The sequence below is a fragment of the Augochlora pura genome, chromosome 1 (assembly GCF_028453695.1).
Source record: "Augochlora pura isolate Apur16 chromosome 1, APUR_v2.2.1, whole genome shotgun sequence".
NCBI classification, from domain to species: domain Eukaryota; kingdom Metazoa; phylum Arthropoda; class Insecta; order Hymenoptera; family Halictidae; genus Augochlora; species Augochlora pura.
Window position 1 is genome coordinate 10225152 of NC_135772.1, and position 22895 is coordinate 10248046.

A 22895-nucleotide genomic window follows, 5' to 3' on the forward strand; every position below is an offset into this window, starting at 1 on the left:
GTTCCACTCTCTATAGAGAGTCTCATTCTCTCTCTCTCTCTCTCTGTCCCTCTCTCGCTCTCTCTCTCTCTCTTACTCTCTCACTCTCTCTTACTCTCTCTTACTCTCCGTTGCGCGTCGCTCGGTACGGATGGCTCGCCTGTTAGCTCCGTCTCTGTTCACGGTAACAACAAGCGTATATACCTGGGTTGGGTGAGAGATCCATGCGATCCGCCACGTGAAACTATGCTGCTCGTCGAATGAGATTCGAATAGCTATGGGGCAGAAACGACGAGCTACGGGGAGAATGGTAACGCGGTGGCAGAGACGGCGAGGGGAGAGAGAGGCTACGCGGGCACAAGGGCATCATATTGATGCAAAGTTGTTTAGACCGACACGACGACCCGAGGGGAGAAAAGCGAGTATCGGTTAGTTATAATTCCGTAAGAAGCTTTCCCATTCGAAACCGTCCTTGCCGACGCGATCTCCTGTAACTAATTAATCTCCTGCCATCTTGCGGATAGACAATCGCGCCGAATCCAGCCTCGCCGCTCGCAAAATAACACTTCCAACGCTCCACAGAATTTCCTTGTGACGAGATTTAGCCATTACACTTTCAGCCTAGACATTACAATTTCGGTCCAGACATCACATTTTCGTGTAAAGGTCAATGGAAAACAATGGACGATGCGACGGTGTCGTCGCGAACTGTATTTATCTCGACGCCCAATGTACGATACGACGATCTTCGTATCACTGATCATCTTCGTAGATGCAATGTCATTTGTAGTACACGTCCTTGTAGCAGGCTATATTCAGATAATAGAGGACTAGCCATGAAACGACAGCAACACACTTTTGCATCAATCTTCGTTTGTTGTTACGTTTGGCGTACAATATTTAATCTCTTAGGCACGACGCGCCACTATAATGGCTTTCGCGAATGCTTTATTCAATTGTTTTATTAATTATTAAAGTAAACGATTAAACTGAAAGTGTGTATGTACAATACACTAAAAATAGAATATATGTAATTAATACTATATATACGAAAACAATATATATTAAGAAAAATGGTAATTTAGTTATGAAAAACTTTGTTTGCGCAAAATCCAGCCGTGCCTAAGAGGTTAATGTCGCTGGTCGTATCTCATCCCTCATAACTGAAATCACAAAAACGAGCGAAGCAATTTCGTTCGTATAAATCGTCCAAAGATATCCGACTATGCTCGCAAAGATGTAAGTGAGAACGCTTGGAGCGAAGTCTCGAGAGAAATAAAATGGCCCGGTAAATGTTATTTATTAATCTGATCGTTGTACGAGCAGCAACTTCATTGTTATGGCAGAGCATTTTTGAAAAGTAGTTCGCATTCTATAAAATGCTTGAAGTTTATCATCTTGTCGTAATTCACTCGCAGCCGCAAACACTTTATATAGTTATCCCTTTGCGGTCGGATGGCAGCTCTAAAGCGCCGCTGAAAATTATCATGCCACATGTCAAACTCATTTTTATCAAGTTTACTTGCATACAAACAAATTGTTAAGAGCCTGTTAACTATTGCAAGAGTCGCAAATATCAATTCTATAACGTGCAAAACGCACCGGGTTACTCAAAATGGTCACGCTATAAGTTTGGAAAAATATTTTGGATCTCAAGTTAAAATGGCTCCGACCGCGAACGGTTAATATTTTGAGCAACGCGATGGTGCAACCAATATTTTCTTCTTTCGTTTCCGCGTCGAATATAATTATAGAGGATCGACGTCCTAACGTGGAGCAATTTTCGTTAGTTGAAAAAAAAATGGCAAGTGACGAGACGCACGTTGGGTGTCACGACAAATACAGTTTGCGACGACAACGTGATGCTGTCGCTTCGTGGACGGTCGTCCTTTGTTTTTACATTTATCGCTGCACGAAAATGCACAGCGGACGATGTCACGTCTGTGACGCGTCTAGGATGTGACGGTCCACGGGCAACAGCCTAAATATTGTTTTCGTCCGCATTTCTTTCAAAGTGAACAATGAACGAAACAGAGCCGAGCTCTACTCTTGACGAATTGAATGATCCAGACGTGGCGAAAACGATCGCGAGATGACTAAACCTGTTCGATGAACAAGCGAACATCCGCGAAAGGTTGAGGGCGACCGTTGCCGGAAATAAATTCCGGCAATACAACGTGTGCCGTTACAGAACACGAAAACTTGCACAAAAGCTTCAAATATAAAAAACGGTAGTAGAAAATAATTAACAGCACCTTGATTATGTCAGCCGACTTTGGGGCACAATTTACTGTTCAAACCAGTAAAGATTCAATGTGGCACTACACAACCGAGTGTACTATTGTCACATTTATAATACCGCGAGTAGCCAGAATGATCAAAGCTCCACACTCTTGAATAAACCATTCGCATCCGCCATCAGAAATACGAACGTTGCTTTTCGATCACCCTGGCAGTAACAAGCGGAGGAAATATGAAAAACCAACGATATTCAAAAGAGATCGTGTGTCTCGTGTCGCAGCGATAGGTCGTCGAACGACGACCGCGGGAATAAGGTCTTGTTCCGTTCTGTTCGAATGCGACAAAACGATCTTAAAAACATTAGAAACGAATCAGAGAGAATCGACGAGAGTCTTTGCAGCGGCACGATTGATGTCCCATTATTACGAGGAAAGTCGCGAGTCGATGAAATCCTTCGGCGTATATTCGTTAATGGATGGCTGCGGCAACAGGGGACATTATTCGTAGGCGCATAACAGCCGAACGCATACACGCGTGTATCGACGGCACTGATCCCGGTAAAGATGTCGCGGCAAGAAGCTTTCCCTTCGAGTGCATCAGAAGTCAGGGAGAAAAAGTGGAACAAGAAAGCCGGTGGGATAGGAGGAGAAAAAGAGGAAGAGAAAAAGAGTTGAAGAGGCAAGTAGCTCTCGTGTATTTGCATCGGGGCTCATATAATTGTCCGCGACGATAGGGGGCGAGGCACTAGAAGGCCGATCAAAAGAAGGAAAGGTATCTATTATTGCCGGGACTCGTTAGGAGGAATTTGCGCGAGGTGGGAGAGAGCGAGACAACGGACAAACAGAAAGACAGAGAGAGAGCTGACATCGGAAGGAGAATACGCTTTGACTCGCGTGCGCCGGGTCTCCTTATTAATTCCCAGGCCTCTGGGACTCGAGAATGTCGGAGAACTGTTTGTTTCTTTCTCGCGTGCGGTGTCTCTACCCGCTCCACGGATAAATCCGGTTGCCGGCATGCTGCGCGATTTCCTTCTCAAAAATCGAACAGATCGGGACAACTTTGTCCCGCTTGCGTCATTTACTACGTCGTTACTCGCGCGCACGCACGCTGGCACAGCGGCCTAAAATACGATTCCGGGTGAGCAATATGGTCTTGGTCGTCATCGCACGTATTATATTATATTCGTAATCTTACAAAAATTATACCGTTTCTGATTTGATTTTAATTAGAAAAGCTGCACAATTGCATTGACAAAAGTCACATTAAGAAAAGTTGAAGAAAATAACAACGTAACACATTACGTTGTCTATTCTTTATTTGCTGTCCTTTTCTATATTCGAAAAGGTCCAAGACACTTGACTCCCGAAAAATTTTGATTTTGGACGGTCTAGCAGTATGCCGTAGCACGACCCGAATTAAGCACATAAATGCGTCTCGAGCCCAATATGCTTCGGTTAGTAGCGTTCCACGTTGCCTAATTTTGTGAGCTTCTCAAATTTATTTTCAGAATTTTCATTTCGACAATTTTCTAACGACTACATACCATCCTTCTCTGCCACGGGCTACTTGTAAACTTAAATTTTTGAAACTACGGCACGCGACGTTCTTACAGTCGCAAATTTATGAAAGCAAAAAGCAGAAGGAAAACTGGATCTCTCCGACTAACATAAACAACCGGAATTTCTTCTGTAAATGCATCGAACCACCTTCCCTAAAATACGCTGACCCTACTGCGGCGAGACAGTCCGTATAAAAGATGAAACCGAAATTCGGTAGGTACAGTTCCCGGCGAAGCCGTGACAATAACTCAAAAAGACACATCCGTGCGAGGACGAAGCAAAGAGATAAAAAAAAAAGAAAGAAAGAAAGAAAGAAAAACGAAGAACAGTTGAAGAGAGAACGTCGCTGGAAGAGGCGACCGAGCAACGATGCCGTTTCTATAAAAGTGCAAGGAGGAATGTCTTCATGGAGAATGCCGTCGTTCGTCTAATTTCGTAGTACGGTCGGACGGTTCGAAATGAAATTTCGCACGCAACCGAAGCGGATGACGAGCAGTCGTGCAAAATACGGGAACATTTTTACGACGGAACAAAGTTCCTCGTCGTGCCGGCGAACTTTTTACGCTCGTATTTACGGGCAAGCCGTCGTAAATCCGCGGCGCCAACATGTTAGCCCGCCTACCCCACCACCCAACCCTATTGACCACCCACAACCTGGTTAACCCTTTGGAAAAGAGACATGTATTAGGTTGTCCTATAAGTTTCTTCCGCGCCACGCTACGAGTGACTCTAAGTGGCTGTATTTATATAAACATGCAGGCTTAACTCTTAGCCGTTTATGGCATCGGTTTTCGTCGTCCCAGAGCTCTTTCAAAGTACGATTCGTTGGTGACAAAGTCTCTTTTAAAATTTGTTCTGCACCGTTCAATATGGAGAGCCAAAAGAAGCATTTGCGACATGTTATGCTTCATTGCTTTAAAAAAGGCAATAGTGCAAAGGACACTGCAGACGAGATTTGCACCGTTTATGGGAGTGGTACTACGACTATTAGGACCATCTGCAATTGGTTTAAAAAATTTAGAGCTGGCAATTTCGAGTTGAAAGATGAAGACCGCAGCGGCCGCCCAACAACGACGAATACGGACATTATCAAGACTGTGCTCACTGAAAATCCGCAATATAGTGTGCGTGAGATAGTGGATGCCACTAATATTCCCAAGACAACGGTACATAATCATTTAACCAAGATGGGATATGCGAATCGATATGAAGTTTGGGTTCCACACCTATTGACGGAGACCGGCCTTATGAACCGCGTCTTTACGTGCGATTTGCTTCTTTAGCGACATGAAAGGGATCCTTTCTTAAAGAGGCTTGTCACTGGAGACGAGACTTGGATTTTATACCAAAATGTGCATCGAAAACGCACTTGGTCTAAAGAAAATAGACCTTCAACTGTTGCGAAGCCTGGACTTCATCCAAATAAGGTTCTTTTGTGCATTTGGTGGAACTGGAAAGGTGTAGTGTACTACGAGCTCGTTCCTCAAGATAATACGATCAATGCTGACAAATATTGCAATCAACTGGATCAATTAAAAAGCCGCCATAGCAGAAAAACAGCCAGAATTGGCGAACCGATGAGGTGTCGTTATCCATCGCGACAACGCAAGACCGCATGTTGCGTTGGCCGTAAGGCAAAAATTATTACAGTTTGATTGAACGTTTTACCTCATCCTCCTAGCTCCCCAGACCTAGCTCCATCCGATTATCACTTGTCCCTTTCCTTAAAAAATTCTCTCCGTGGTAAATCTTTCAAATTCATAAGCGAAATAAAAACGCACCTAGATGAATATTTTGCAAATAAGCTTCAACAATTTTGAAAAGAGGGTATAATGAGGCTTCCTGAGAGATGGAAGAAGGTTATAGAACAGAACGGTTCATATATGACATAATAAATCCACCTTAAAGAACAAATGTCGTGTATTCATTTCGCATCAAAAAAAGGGAAGAAACTTATGCGACACCCTAATAATTACCAAGTTATCCCGGTTAACGCAATCGTTAAGCAGAAATCATGGAGCTAGACTCGGGGCCCCGTGAACACCGATACCTTTCTACAGAGTGTTATTTCTGGTTGCACGGTTCGCCGACGAAACCTTGACCTCTCATTGCTATTGGTTCCAGAAATCGAACGTAAGCTTTCATCTCCACTCTACTCTGTATTAGATCATCCCATAAATCGCGTCGTTTCTCGATGCCATTGTTACGTTACATTCCACTAATCTATTCCGTGTAACTTAGCTACAATTGCACCGTTTAGAAGTCAATCGGTGCAAGTTCACTCTTCTTTGAAAATCAGATACACGATGCGAATACATTTTTTTATCCTCATAAATAAACAATAGATAGCAGCAATTATATTGACCGCGGAATCGCTATACAAAATTGTTCAGAATTGGCTTTTCTACAAATAAAACATTGAATCTTTTTTCTTTTGTTTCTCTTTTGGTTAAGTTCATTTATAAGCCAATCATGCCGTATGTTATTCATGATACTGTAATTTTTGTTACAGCTAATGTGCAAAGTATGGATAAAAATCTTCTTTAACTCCTTCTTTAACTCTCAGGTTCGCTTCTATTCGATTTTGAGGTGACAAAATGAATGAAATTTTATATCAATTACCTGGATAATATCTGCAAGATATTTCAAGAGTTATATTTTTTGACGGCAGTGTACGACATTGATGAGTTTCTGGGATAATTATCCAATACGTTTCGTTCCCAAGGTCGACCTCGGATATGCCGAAAGATTTTCGCGAAGGTAATCCAGTGTGTGCCCGATGAAAATAAGTCAACGTCCTCGACATGATTGCGTTCGTCGATAGTTTATGAAAGATGATTGGAAAAATTGCAAGGTCCTCCCTTGATAAGTATTTGCACAGCGTTACTTTTTCACGGTCATATTTATTATCATTATTATTCAAGGGAATTACCTTGCACTCCGGCATTATGAATGTTGAATTCCCATTAAAGTCGGAATAAACATTCAACCATAATTGGATTGCAAATATTAATGCAGATTTATATTCTCGTAGATAAATTCAGAGCCACCAAAATTACATTAAATTTTATTCCGTTCATGAATAATTATTGTAAAACACGAACGGTACGAGAAGGTGTATCATATTATATTACATAGATACATATTGTAGTCGTTTTCAATGCACTTTACTTTGGTAATCCAATGTAAAAGTAATTTGAGAGATATTTTTGCAATTTATGTGTAAGTTATTATTAATGTAAGAATCAACCAAAAATCTTGAAACAAACTATTTGACACGTTTTAAATTTTGATTTACGTGCCTTGCGAATATAAAAAAGCATCTACAACACGTTTTTGAAACTGTGGTACATAATGAATAATGCATATAAGAATAATATATTAATAATATTTAAAAAATAACATATTACTTTATTATATTTTTTGTCCTTAACCCCTTGCTGTATCATTATCTTCACGGTGACCGTGCTCAGAACGTTTTCGATTAGAATAATTTCTTAAAAGAAACAGATGATTATTGCGAACCTTACATTTAACTATAGAAATATCGATGACACTAGGACAAAAATTCATTTCAACTGGATGGAACGAAACATTTATATTTAACAAGTCATTAATAGAAACCTTCGTCAGAAGTCATTTATTCTAATTTCCTGATTTTAATAATAATCATTCTGTTTCGATTTCGAAAAATGAATAACATTCGTGTTCAATGGATCGTATACACGAAACCTTCAACACGGATCCGATATAAATAGTTGTTGTTCTAGTGAAACGGGTTAGCAGGGGTTTAGCGGAATCTTTTCGACGAGGTTGCTAAACGGCGATAGCTATTATTCAGACGAGCAGGGTTTCAGAATCTGGATTTCGAGCGGAAATCACGTTGAACGACATAACAGGATATAGGACGATTCCGGTAATAGTTTCCGAAGACAAGGAGGGAGGTAGTATCCTTGCGATGATCCCTAGCCAGGACCGATCCGCTTCTGGCTGCATGATTTCCGTGAGCGGATAGACTGGAACGTGAGCAAAGCTCCATCCGTAGACTGCGCCCGGTTTGATGTATCCTCGATTAATCGGTGGAAGTGCCAAGGGGCGAGATGCACCGTACGTGCTCGACTCGCCTGACACCTGTATTACCTGTACAAAGCAGGCACCCCGTCAGGTATCGACGTTCGCCTGCCAACTCTATAACTATGCCCTGCACTTAAACGTCGCGTGACTTAGGTGTTCCTGGACTGATTGGTCATTACTCCAATTATAACATAATTATGAGAAATTATTGCAACGATACGCTTCTCGAATAAACATTCGACATTTATTTAATACGACTTCAAAATGGCAGGAGTAAAATGGTCAAATGCAAGCATGTCCCTATTATGGAACACCGCTTTCGTACCACGTATCCGTGTTCCATATTCAACGTCTCCATATCGGGACGAAATAACAATTGCGCGTTGCCGTTGAAATCTATCAAACGCATGTGACCAACCGCGTTTCCTGAAACGCGTTGTAACACATAGCCATGTTTTCTTCACAAGTATTTCATATTCTGTAAATTATAAGTTTTAAGTACACTCAGCCACGGTTTATTTTGCAATTTTCTTCCCATCGAGTGTTCGCACTTTCTTAAATCGTATCCCACGATTCCTTTTTCTCGTTTCAATCGTTTGATCCTCCTTTTAAGTTTTCTCCAACAGCATATTCGAGTTTCAACGTTCGCTCTATTTTACTAAAATGACTTCGTAAATTCTGAGAATATTATTAATGATCACGATCGATCGCTGTTTCCATTGCTTCGATCGAATATAGCTGCCTCTACTTTTTTAACCCTTTGCACTCGAAGCTATTTTACCTCGAATCCCAATATAGTTTCTCTGATCTATAGTATTTCTATTTTATATGACTTACCGCTTTTTATTCATATGAAATGGAGTCATGTGACCCGCGCAGTAGTTGCGCTTTTAATAGTTTCTTAAACGCTGATAACTATGATAATTTACAAATTATTTTCAGGCATAGAACAATTTTTCACGGTGCCCTGGAGTCACCACTCGAGTGCAAAGGGTTAATACAGCCTTATCTGGGTTCCGATAAACATTGGATATGTTTCGAATGATGACTTTCGGTATATCATATGATGACTTCGATTTGAAATAAATTAGTAATATTCATATGCAGTAGATCATGCATAAAATATTTATCATGAGTCCGATTCGTTATCATAGTGCAAGGGGTTAACACGGAAAATTGCAAATACTTCTTCGATAGAAGATCGTAGATAATTTACCTATTAACACTAATCTTGGACATGACAAAGATACCATAAATTTACATCAGCTTTTCTAAAAAAAAATATTCTAATCATATCTATTAGAATTATAAATTGATTTTGGGAATTATTTCACACTATGAGAACTTTAACTAGAACTTTTATTAATTAAAGAAAGGAATAAAAATTACGTCCTTTCTGTTTGAGATATTTCAGGTAACTAACACGAGTCAATTCAATAGAAACAATAACGATCAGAAGAGACAAAATAAACCATCGCATGCCTTCGCAACTTAAACATGTCCGGTGCTAAATAAACAAACCATCCATTTGATTAATTTTTGCATTCAACTTATCTGTTGAATTTGTATTTTATAATACATCGTTTACGCAAAATAAACGGGACAAATTCCTAGCCTAGCTTCTTCCTTACACCCGACGAAGAAAAATTTCCATGAACGCGTCCTCATTAAATGTATATCCAAGTCCCTGGCGGTGTCACCGAAAATTTGTCCGTGGAGACGTTTCGCATGCGCTCGGTTTGCCGTGTGTGTGTGAGAGAGAGAGAGAGCGAGTCTAACGAAAACGTTTCTCTTAAATTCGCAGGTCGGCCAGGTACGGACTACCCGGTGCTCGGCAAGGTACCCTACACGAACTTTTACTGCGACGATCAAGCGTACCCGGGCTTCTTCGCCGACGTGGAGACGCGATGCCAGGCGTGGCACTACTGCGACATAGACGGCCGTCAAGCAACCTTTTTGTGCCCGAACGGCACGCAGTTCAGCCAGGCGGTGTTCGTCTGCGACTGGTGGTTCAACGTGAGATGCGAGCTGAGTCCTAAGCTGTACGCCATCAACAGCCGGCTTTACGGCAGGCCGACGGAGAGTCCGACGCGACCCCACCGTCTGATCACCAAGGAGTTGCTCGAGAACATCTTCGTCAGGCGAAAATGACCGTTCCGGATCCCGCGACACTTTTGGCCGCCGACGCCGTTCCGTAAACATCGAGCGATCCGCTCGACACACGCTTCTAGAAAACCGTAGACGACGGTCCCCGTCGTCCTGGTTGCTTGGTCAAGGTCTGGAATAAAGCTGCGTACAAACCGCCGGATCGAAACGATAGAGGCAAACCATCCGAGGGAAAAAGGGACCAATCCGCCTAATAAAAGCGCGAACGGTCGCTTCCCGTTGTTGGTCCTGGCAAATTCGATCGGTTTGCGGGGAACAAGAATAGAGGATGCGGGGACGAGAATTAATCGCGCGAGACCGGTCGTAGGATGATCGTTCGAGGAGAGGGGAATCCTGGTGCAGAGAGGCTCGACAGAGCGTGTTTCACTGCGCGGAAGAATGGAGACGAGGAGGAAGAGACTCGGCGTAAAAAGAGTCGGAGAAGAGGGAATAAGACATTCGACTGGAATTTTAGCTCCCTTCGAGGTGGTTTCACGTGGAAAACCTGCTGCACCCTCGGCGCGGCTCTTAATCGTTGATGAGATCGCGTTCGGGACGGGGAGAAGTCAGTTTTCCTACCTTACGGCCTCGTTCTCTCCTCGCTGCGCGAAAATAAGCGCTGCTGGTCGAGCCGAAGTAGCCCAGGCTGCCAGACCCAGGTAACACTCTCGCACCTGTACGGTATTCGAAGAAAGAAACCGTTTTGATCGATCGACTATATAGTAATAGGGACGCTGCGGAATCGACGCGTCACGGATGACCACTGCGAACACGCTGGTTCGAAGGAACTACGACGAGACAATGTATTCCCTCTAAGTATCCGACGACCACCTGACGAGCTTCTGGCGACTTTATGCCGCGCGGTCGCGTGAAAGCTACTTGCGAAGTATCCACCACGCGGAGCCTGACTTCGCAATTCTCGCCATTTTAGAGCAACTCTAGAGTAGTACTTGGGCTGTGTACACGCTTGAGAACCGCTCTAGAGCGAGTCTCGCGATGCGCTTTTACTTGAGAGCGAGTTTTAAATAAATTTGATGCGCACACTAACTACTGACTCGAGTAGGAACAATTCTCACAGTCACTTGGATTTTATCCCTTTGCGGTCCGCGCAGATTTCGCGAGCCTATCTCCTTGATACTATTCATTTTGAATTTTGTCGAAACCTTCATTTTCGTGATATCCTTATGAAAGGTTTTCTATTCGTCATTATCGTTCCAGTTAAATCACATTGCATATTGATTAATTTTTAGCCAAGTACGATGGTACATTGGAGTTCGACATAGGATCGCTAAGGGCTATAGTTCGTCTACCTTTTCTTCTAATTCTTGTGATTCGGCAAATCTTCGACGGTTCTATTTCCTTTATCACAAACTATAGTTTTATTGCGAAACGAAGCTTTCGCGTTGCCACGTAGCACAAGGTCTCGCATGATTCGGTACTGCGCCGACTCGTCCAGAAATGATTACCGTTGAGTGAATGATGCGATGGATTAATGAAAAGAGTTGTGACCGTTGCTTTGTGTTTAGAGAAATCTTAGCCGGACTTATGTGTTGTTTGAAGTTGCTAGCTTGTAGTATGCGAAAATGGAATGACGTTGCAATCGACTGTTGTAAATGTATGGTTCCGTATAAATCGTAGCGGCGAAGAGTGTTCTCCGATAACAACTTTGCTTGTATTCAATGTAATATTACCCCGGTTTGACAGATTGCGACGCGTGTTATCTTGAAACGAGAGTGTCTTGTTAATTGATCGGAACATAGACGAAACCACCGGGACACGTTCTATTTTATGACAACATTGTTGGCTTAGACGATTTTAATGTTAACTGAAATATTTTGGACCGGATGTGTGCTTCCGCATCTGAAAATAATGCTTCATTGTATAATACGACGAACAGTGCGAGCCATAAATTAAACTTTAACGAATTTAGGTTTAAAGTGATTCGACGGAAGATTTGCACGCTGCAAGGCAGAAAACTCGATATTATAACATTATTTGCCAGATTTCGCTTGTAGAGTATAGGACATTCGTCTGGAAAGAAAATAACCCCTGACTTGCAATTCTGCAACTCTCTTCGTAAAATAATTTTACCGTTTACATCTTTCGTTTTTAACGAAAGAACAAATGTACATTATGACGAATCCCACGATATATTTTAGAAACTAAAAACTAAACGTATCGCGTTGACACGACTTTTACATGTAACAATCTAACTTGCATTCCTTTAGGCTAATACAATTTTGTTCCAGTAATATCGATTACTAGAACGCGTCAAACGAAATAAATCTCATTCGAAACACGTCACGGCTAAATTAAGTCTACTTATTTGTAATTGTAGAAACCTAATTTCAAGGATTTCTTTAAGTTTAATCATTTAATAGGAACGGAGGTCTGTGACACACAAATTTTATCGCGAATCTTTAAAATTTATATCCAGAGTGCCTCGTATGGTTTCGATATTTCGTTTACGTTATTATTACTTGTATTGTTAAACGTATGTCCATACTATATTATAGAAAATGTCGAGCTGAGCGAAGAATGCATTAAAAAATATACGATTCTATTTTGAAAAAAGACCAGACGCTCTTTACGTATTTACCATGTAAAATAATGGAATGACGTTGATATACGATATAACCTTAAGAATAATAAGTGATAATCGTAACAGTGACGCCATTTAATAATGATGGGTTACGATTTACAAAATAACAGTAACGATAATAATAATAATAAGGAGAATAAATTTAATTGTTAGGTCGAGATATAAATAATAACCGTTTTTGTCAGACATTTTTAAAATTAATTTTTTATTTTATTCATCTTGAAACCTTATCTATTTAGTAAAAGCAAAAGCTCCTGTTCCAGTCGCTCGCAATGACTAAATGGGAAAATTGAACATTATTTATGACTCGACCTAATAGAACTAAAGTAATGGAGTAGGCTATAACAATAATGATAAAATTCAACCTTCGAGTTGAAGGCATTGCTCTCAGGCACCACTAAAATTGTTCCGTCACCTACTAAAATAATTTTTACAGCAACAAAGTTTAATTTTGGATAAATTGTTGAAAATGAAAGTTTTGGTACGAATCACAAGAGTTAATATGGTATATATAAAAGGCATTTTGTTACTTAAAATGGTAATACTGTACGCCAGTGAAATTACTTCAGATTTACAGTTAAAACGGCTTCGAGTGCAAAGGATTAATAGTAATAACCGACGATCGACGTAACGCGTAACGTTGCTTGCCGGGGAAAGAGTAAAGTGGCGCGCGCGCGCGCGACATCGACCACCGGTGTATTAATAACAGGCTCTCCTAATTTAAGTATCGGTGTCTAAAATAGTATCCGAAATTCGGCGGCCGCCGAAGCGTTTCTCGTTTAACACTCGATCCAAAGGACTTCATTTTCGTTACCGTTCGCTTTAGCAGCGAGCACCGTTCAGGATGCACGCAACCATTTGATCAGCTTATGTCTTACAATCGCTCGGGCATTGCGTAATTGCTTCGCGCTCGCCTGAAGGCCTGACGCTTCAGTTAGCAACGAACCAATTGACGATCGGTCATACGTGCAACAATTGCGATTACACGTGGAACGATCGCGATTATACGTGCAATAATGAAACCGGGGAAATTGTTGTGCCGCGGCAAACAAATCGACATACCGCCCCGGCCCCCCTCCCTCCACCCCTCCACGCGGCCCCCGCGAAAAGTGAATTATAAACAGGAAACGAGACCGGTGCGCCGACCAAAATTAGATGACTTACGATGACTCGGAAATGCACCGCTTAATTTTAAATTCAAACAGAAACACTGGAAAATCCATGTTTAATTTTTAATATCTCCAGTCCCGGCTCGGACGAGGGGGAATTATTATGCTCGGTTCACACGTACGATGCAATAACGTTCACACCGATTTACAACCGAATCGGCGACAACGTTTTCGTCTATGCGCCGCGTATCGAAATTACGAACGTGTCAGACAGCAAAACGTTACTTGTTCGCGCGGGTGTGTCGCACAACTTTATGCGCTCGTGGCTTTGAAAGATACATCGGTTACATTACTTTTATATGCAACTTTTTTAACCAATCGGAGCAATCGATGCGAGCAACGAAATTGTATTTTTTTTATCGAGGTCTGATACTGTGCAACATCGAAATGCTTTACAGTAAGCGTTTGATAACGTTTAGTATTGCTTTTGAATAAGATATACGTGATAAAAAGCATACGTCAACTATAATTTTCTGAACGAACGCTGCGGACGTTTTTATCTATCTGAGTAAAAGTTCTACAAATCAAAGCGATTGATTTACTAAACAAATTGGATCGCAGAACATTCTGCAAAATTTTATGATTTTGAAAACTAACGGTTCTGTTAAATCTGAATATTTTCCGTTAACGAGGCGTGCAAAAATAAAAACATGGCAGAATTTATTTTCCATTTTTGGAATGTACGCTGCAACTTCGAAATGCGCACAGTGAGATCGGCACTGCAAAAAAGACTATGAAACGCAATAATAAACGACGCCGAAAACGCGCAGCTATGCAAAACTTAATGTCGACGCACTTGTCGGACCGTGTGCGGATAAAATTTACCATAAAAATGGATTCTGAAATAGCGTTCGGCCAAAAGTCAATGCTTTCAAGAATCGATATCCGCTAATGCGATTGTACACGCACGACGAGCCAAACGAAATACGACAACGACAGTTTTGCCGGCAATTAGTAATGGCGTGTGTCGTTCGATCGCGGATACATATTGTGTGCCCCCCCGCGCTGTCGCTTGGAAACGATCGTGGCGTTACCAATTTCTCTTTTCATCGATTCTTCCGCGGGCGACGCCGTTACTTGTTGTTGTGTCTGCGACCGATCCGGGCTCTCCGCGTTTCAAGAACGGTTCCACGCCGACGGATTTTCCGAAACAAACGACTCTATTCTCGAAACAGCTCAACGAGACGCGCTTCGTTATCTGGCCTCTGTTTAAAAACCAATGGACTTCGCCACTTCCTCGTGGCGACGTTTCAAAGTAGCATTATTGTACATTGGCATTTAGGGTTCATTATTTCAGACAAACATCCGGGTTGTATATTTTAAAAATAAATTAATGCGCATTGTTTTCTAGAAATACTAATATTGGTACGCGTTGCTTTAACCCTCTTAGTGCCGGGCGAAAAAGCCAAATTTCACGGTTTTATTAGGGTTTGAAAAAAGGCTGATAAAAACGAAACGAAAAGCAATATTTACGTAATTCAAAAAGAAGTGTATTAAGGACGAAATTGAGAATGAAACAGTGACACCAATTTTTCTATATTCATTGGAAATTTCATAAATAACAAAGGTATAAGTATAAGGCAGTTTTCGCCAGTGCAGCGCGGACCGATATATCGGCCTCCGGCACTGAAAGGGTTAAGAACAAACGTGAATAGTTTTTGGTGCACATCGATGCTGTCATGTATTGTTATAGAAAATTATCAATGCTGCTGTACATTGTTTTAGGAAATCTTGTTGTAAACTGATTTAGAGATGCATCGTGTTGCAATGGTGTTGTTCATTAGATAAAAAGGAATATGAATATTAACCCCTTGGCTACTGTGGACGCGAATACGCGCTCAGAAATTTTGCTTGCGGAGAGCGCATATAAGCGCTCAACACAAAAAATAGCTATACACACTTAACTATAAATTTTTAATATTTATAAGAGCAATTCGGCCCGTAACACAAAGAAATAAATAATATTGTTTTAATACAGTGAAATACAGTTTCTTAATTGTTGAAATATATTTTTACACAAAAATATATATTTACACAAAAACGCATCTCTGCCGAAAATTTTGCCGTTCCAGGCGGACATTGTAAACGAATTCCTACCCGTGTGCTATGACCGGCACGTTTCAAAGTCTGCCGTAGCCAAAGGGTTAATGTCCATTGATTTATGAAAACACTAATGTCGCTTTAAAACAACATCAACGTTACATTAATGGTTTAATCACTGCGCATTGACCTTTTTATAATAGCCCAATACTGTTTCGTACGTCGACGTTTTAGAAGACATATATGCCGACACATATTAATCTTTTCAAATACAACAATGACGTAAATTCATATTTTGCGTTATTGTATAGATACCAACGATACCGCGTACATGTTCAGACGAAATTTCGTTCCCCGCTAAATCGTGCGAGTTCATAGAATTAAGTCACCGGGGTGGGATGATTTTTAGTATTTTCATAAAATGCAAGAGGCCTTGTCGCATTTCCGCTAACGAAACGGCGAAGTTCGTCCACAGGATTCGAATTTAATGGATACGGGCGGGCGGGCGGAGATTTGGGCGAAATCAAAGTAAATTAGTTTTCGAAAAGTCCCGCGAGAATGTGACTTTAATCAGAGACATCGCCCTTTAGTTGCCGCTCGCCAATGAGGAAACGGTTCGCGAAAGAGAACCGTGGAATAATTAAAAGTTGCTTTTGTTGAAAATTGCCGGATTCGAGAAGCGCTGGGTGCGCGTCAGCCCGAAAAAAACGGGGGCGGCGGCGGCCTTTCCATTAAGCCCGTGAAATCTGTCTCCTTCGAACGATGAAATTTATTTCTCGGCCGGCTCTGTCTTTTCCTCATAAAGGATCGGGACCGACAGGTGAAATTCTTCCATGCAGCCGCTCACATAATAAAACGGGAGAAAAAAAAAGGGGGGGAGAAGAAAGAAACAGGAAGAGAAAAACCAGGAGGGGGGGAACGAAACGATGAGCAACAAATGAATAAATAAAATTGCAAGCTTACGCTTTAATTGTCCTTAATTCAAAGGACGCGCTAACTAGAGGCCGCAAAATTAATAATAAAATATTCCGCCGGTATATAATTCAGTCATGCGCGTGATGCAATTAGTTCTAAAACTCTTTCGGGGCTGAGTGCTGTAATTATCCGGCGGCGTGCATAAAATTCTGATTAACTTCGCGACCGGTTGTATCAAAAAATAGTATCGAAGTAACTTTCCGGATAGGGGGACTCGTTATGCCGCGCGGCACAATAAAAATTTAATACGGCGCGCCGCACGACGACGATTTTGTTGCGACGTCAAACGCATGGAAATGACTTTTCAATTAGGACAAAAAATAACAAGTCCGAGCATAATTCAATCGGGTTCGTCGAATTATTCCGTGCAGACCTTCAGCCCGGACCCCAAACTTCTACCATAATTAACAACAGAAATATCGTACGCGCTAATCAAAATGTCGCCGGTCGAACAGCTATTGCTTAGCTTACGACGACGTGGAGAAAAACTGAAAATCTATTTTCAGCGGATCGCTATTCGGTAATTGCTTCAAATTCATTGCTTCACGCTTCTTTACGCGTTTGAAATTCATCAGTTTCAGCCGATTCAGACAGCTTTGTTCTTACATTCGTTTCTTGTTGACGAAGAAAAAGGAAACTCGAGCCAATGTTAATACATCGTGTGAACACATTGATTTCTTGTTGCATCGTTATAGTACACGACCATATTTTCAGAAATCCAAAAGCGAGATTATATAATTAATTATTAATCAATTGGTAGTAATGGCAGTGCCTTTGCTGAACATCGTGTCAGGTGAAAAAAGGATTTTCCGGGTCTGGTCCCAGGTGCGTGGGGCAGCCATCGAATCATCGGAGCCAGCTTATCCGGCAGGTAAATCGGTCTAATGCATCCAGACACAAGGAAATCGTTTATCATAAAACCGAGCATAAAGCCCGGGGTTCGAGTTAGGAACACGCGAGGAACGATTGCGACAACCGGTGGGATGCGGATCGGCGAAACGGCCGGCCGAACGAAGCAGAAAGGAGCTGCAGCGAGAGGGTTGCTCTAAGAATCCATCAACGAAACTGGTAATCAGCTGGAGCTCGCACGAACGACTTTCAGGGATCCAATCTCGTCCAGCATTTTTACCCTCGCCCCTTATACCCCTCTTATTCCGTTTCTTTCCACGGATTCCAGCCCGTCGAGCTTCCGTTTACCTCTGGCCCCGCGTTCGCATTGTTGCGACGCGAACTGATGATGGGTCAGATGTCGACTTCCCGCATGCTGACGCGCGTTAGTCAATTAGGCAGACCTGCTGCAACGCACGAAAAACTTATTTACCATCGTCAAAGTAGGCAAATTAACACGCGTTTATTTTTTAGGTGATCTTGTCAACGAGTTGTCGCTCCTCGGGTGACGACAGGATTCTTTTTAATCACGTTCTTTGGAGATACAAATAATAGGAAACATGGAAGATATTTTTCGGTCGAACAGCGAATGCCTTGGAAAAACATAAAACACTGTGGAAACTTATGGAAACGGTATATCATCATGGGCTCAGGTCTGAGTTAAGTTTGGGTCCATATTTTATGATATGAAAGAAAGGAAGAGGAGCTGTCATCTTGTCTTCTGGAGCAGCTATTTAAAAGACGACTCACCTATCTTGAAGGAATTTATATGTACGCACAGTGTCGTGCATAATTATAGACTCTAAGTAACTTTTACATTGTTACCGATATCTAAAGAAAATCCAACAAAAATCTGAAATTGTATATTTATAATTTTTATTATTTCTAATATAGAAATATACGAATACGATGCTTGGTTCAGTTTTTGTTTAAATATCACCGAAAATTACTATTCCTTGCGGGCGCAATAAATAAACTACGGATCGTTAAACACTTACATGTTTAGATCTTAAAAATGCAAGAAGTCGGGTAAACTGAACACTCTGATTTTCTCTTTACAATGAGGAATCTATTAATTGGCGAAGGACAATTTTACTCAATGCTAATTGTTGTAGAATTACGTTTTTGAAGTTAGAATTTGCACAAATATCCGCAGTTTAATATCGAACTGTAACGTTTCTCAGTTAACATATATATTTTGAAGCATTTCCAAGGTGATTCGAAATTATACTGTTCGTTAAACTTCAGCTCGAAATATAAACTATAGGAATTGTAATTGTCATAAAATTATGACACAGTATCACAATTCCTTTCCTTTTTATATCAATCGTACATGTTTAATGTGCACCTCAATCGTTCGCATGTTTGAAATGAAAATTATTTATTGCAAAATTTTACATGCGTCCCTTGATTTCAATAAATTTCTCTTACAAGCAACGAGGGTACGAATAATACTTATGGGATTGACTGTAGATGTGAATTCTGACAGGTGCGAGTCCTGAGATTTGAGACAATTACACGAGTTTTCGAAGGGCGCGCAGCAGTATTTGCACGTGGAAAACTAGTGAACGGAACAATTTCGTAGAAGACGCGCGGCGGGTCAGGGATTAATTAGCACCTGGGAAATTGAAGTTTCAACCGGATGAGATAAATATGTTCCTGCTGGCAGCATCACGCTTGATCTGCCTCGCTCGCGATCGTCGTTATTGAACTTGTGTACGCGTATACACACGCCGGCGATGCCCCGCGAACGATGGATAAGTGCGTTTGCCACTAACGGCAACGGCGAAGGAAGAGTTCCCTTCGAAAGTTTAAGTGGCTGATTAAAAGTTTTAGAAAGGGGATCGTGTATCGCGTTCGACCTGAAGCGCGCGCCATGGAGACATCATCTTTGATAATACCCCGTTCACAGATGGGCAAGATCTTATTCGAATTAAAGCCGACGGCTAAGGATGGCCCGTAAAAGTTTAAAATAATCGCCGACGTCTTCTCCTCGGAATATATCTCTGTGTACAAACGCAGAAACTTTGACGATATTGGCAAACTATACAATGAGATTGAGAATAGATCGTTGGACTTCCTAGTTCAACGAGCGTCGAGTGTTCACTTCTTGTACTTGGAAATTTATATTTATCTTAAACCATGAGCACAAATATTCCAGTCATCTACATTTACCACCCTAGAACTGAGTCATTCGATTCTCTCGCGGTGGAAGCTTTTGTGCAATACGAATAAAGTTTATACAGTTTATTTGAGTTTATTATTACCCATTGACATCTGACTTCTGTATTATCCGAAAACATTCTATTTACTCTAGTTACACATTTATACATTATACATAGTACAATGTGTTCGGATAATCAAGTTCCTACTGTATTTATACATTTTCTGCTCATTCATCTTCTATTTACACCGGGAATTGTTTTTTTTTATTTACATAGTAAATTCAACACCGTTTTAATGTACTGAAGCTGAAATTGTTCATCCACAGCGTAAAGCAAAAATAGATGCTACATTGTTCTAAACATAATTCTTTCATGCAAGTATTTTGTAACAATGTATGATGAATATTTAGTCGCAATTTTGAATCTCGGAAATATTCTATTTTCAGCAACATTATCGTTCAGTTATATTATTTAATATGAGGAACGTAACGTAAGGAATATTTCAAGAAAATATTTCAGGATGGTAGGAAAATCAAGTTTCCGACGATTTTGTTTGGTGTTTTCGATACGATTATTTTCGACCCGAGTTGAATATTTGTATCCGTTCGACCGAGTCTGATCCACTTAACCCATTCAACCCAAACGATGAGCCGGACCTGTAGTGCCCGACTTGGCCCAAAGTACTCAAGTACTAACCAACTTGTAGTTGCAAATTTCACGCGCTTATCTCATAATGCAGCGGCGGTGGCGACCCCGAGCCGCGTTTATTAGAAAATGACAAATTTTACGATCGACAATGATTAATATCGCGTTCGTTGTTCTCATAGCGTACGATATAAAATTTAATATTGAAAACTAGAATTCCGTGCCACAAATTTAACGAACGATGATAAAAGTATACACTGATCGCTGGACTACGAATTTTATGAATTTTTCACAGGAACAACTAGGAATATCAACTTAAATAGAAAACTGTGGGGATATTAAAAGAATTTGAGGTTATCTTTATACTGTAACACTTTTTACGCAAAAGACATTTTTATCAGGCTTTCATTTCGCGCAAATCCAAATATTCGACAATTTTTATTTTGCATGAAAATCCGAGATAAAATACGAAATGTCGAGAAAAGTTTGTTTCGCAGAAAAATTGACACCTACGTATAAAAATGCAAGAAACATTTTAATTATAGTAAATGAAGAAAAACCGTTTTGTCGCTTTCTTATGTACATTGTAGACTTGCAAAAAATATAATTGGTTTTTGTATAAATGCGCTACGAGTAATATTTAATTTCGCTAACTGTAGGTGAGTATAGCCACTGTATACGCAATGATAGTTTCGCGTGGGAGGACGACGAGTTTGATTGAAAAGCTGCAGCACGGGGTGGATTCGAGGGCACGCAGCATTTGCATAGACAGGTCCTCGCAACCGGCAAGGGCGTCCAATCAGCACGCGAGCGCGGTCTCAATCTCCGCGGGTGAATAATCTACGTATAATAAGACGGGACCGGAAATAAAGGCTAATCTTATTCCCCGACCACTTGAACAGTTTTCTGAAAACCGACAGACGAAGAATAGGATGGTAAAACGGTGGCCGAGAGAAGGTAGAGGGGGAGGGGAGGGGGTGGTTCGAGCAGGATCAGAGCAGGAATGAACGGTGATTCCGAGACGAGTGGTTCTTTTTTTTCAGGTGCGCGGCGGTGGTCTTGGTATGGGGGGCGAGCGTAAAGACTGAAATTGTGGAAAGTGGGACCGTCAAAAATGCGGGATGGGTTCGGTCGCAGGAAGATCTCCCGGCTAGCCAGCCAGCCAGCCAGCCAGCCAGCCGGGATGCAGTGGGCGCCTTTAATTGCAGGACTCGCGGCACTTTTAAAGCCGGATGCAAATGGCCCATAAAACTCGCCGGCTCGGAGGCTGGCTCATTTACGAGCGCGGAAAGTTTTTAGGTTCGCCGTAGCTCGCGCGCGCGCGCGCGCTCGCGCGGGCTCGAACGAGAGGGCCTGTTTTATCGGTCTGCGAGTTCGAAAGTAATTCTCGTAGTTGGCGGTGAGACCGACAGGCAGCGATGTGAGGTTTACTTTCGCGTAGAAGAGAGCGGAATCGCGTTGTCGCAACGCGCGGCCCGGCCCGACCCGGCCCGCGTCTCGCCGAGACTCTTCGACTTCCACGCCGATCGAGCGCCGAACGACGGACGGTTCTCCTCGGATGAATTCTCCCTCTGTCTCGGCAATTCCCCTGGCTAGCAAGACCAACCTCGCCCCGGGCCCGCTATTTCGATTCCGCGATCCAACCAATTCCCCGCTGCCCATGCTCTGCACTTCTGCGCGGTTCCGCTCAATGGAGGTTTCCCAAAAATGCAGAAGAAAATCGCTTTATAAAAATATCGCTATAACGAAATACATGTTCGCTAATAGTTCACTGAACATGTAGGATGTGATTTACTGCGATCATTCATACATAATTTCATACCGATCGTATTACTTGCAATTGTTTCGTTTATTTTAATTGAGCGGCGGGCGATGCATTTAACACATTGACGCCGGCGTCGATATTCACGATTTTTTCTGTGAGTCGGCGCCCGAAATTTAAAAAAAAACCTATTTTGTGGTATCTATTTTGTGAAATGCAAGCAAAATAAGCAAATGTGCGCCGCCTTAATGGTTTGGCAACTTTTCTGTTGCCCAAATTTGTTTAGCTTTGTCTAATCAAATATGTTAAATCAATATAATAATAGTAACACTTCATGCGAAGACCAAACACGACATAACCTGACATTCCATATTTTTTGGTGTCGAAACGTACAAACCGTGATCGGTGAAAAGAGAAAATACACGAATACACGCATCATGATAATAGTTAATTAACGTTGCTGTTAAAATTCATTCGGGCTTTCCAATTTTACGAAAACATGAGAAATATTGGGCACGTCGAATGGTCCTAATGCAATGGCCGCAGGCACTACGTTCAATTTTATTTCAATAACTAGTTTTACTTCATTTTGTAGCATCGCTGATTTTAGAATTTTTTTTTTATTTTCTGACAGTATTCAACGAATACTGA

The 22895-nt window shown here is 41.5% G+C and overlaps 2 protein-coding genes across 4 annotated transcripts in view; one reads left to right on the top strand and one right to left on the bottom strand.

Moving 5' to 3' along the window:
- The window catches only part of LOC144470282 (uncharacterized), a 28072-nt gene extending 18068 nt beyond the window's left edge, over window positions 1-10004 (top strand). The window contains exon 3 of the mRNA XM_078181249.1: window positions 9658-10004. Coding sequence (XP_078037375.1) covers window positions 9658-10004 — 347 coding nt within the window. The remainder of the gene's footprint in view (window positions 1-9657) is intronic.
- Window positions 1-22895, bottom strand: part of Qin (tudor domain-containing protein qin) — a 408690-nt gene that overhangs the window by 173896 nt on the left and 211899 nt on the right. The gene's annotated exons all lie outside the window — the stretch shown is intronic.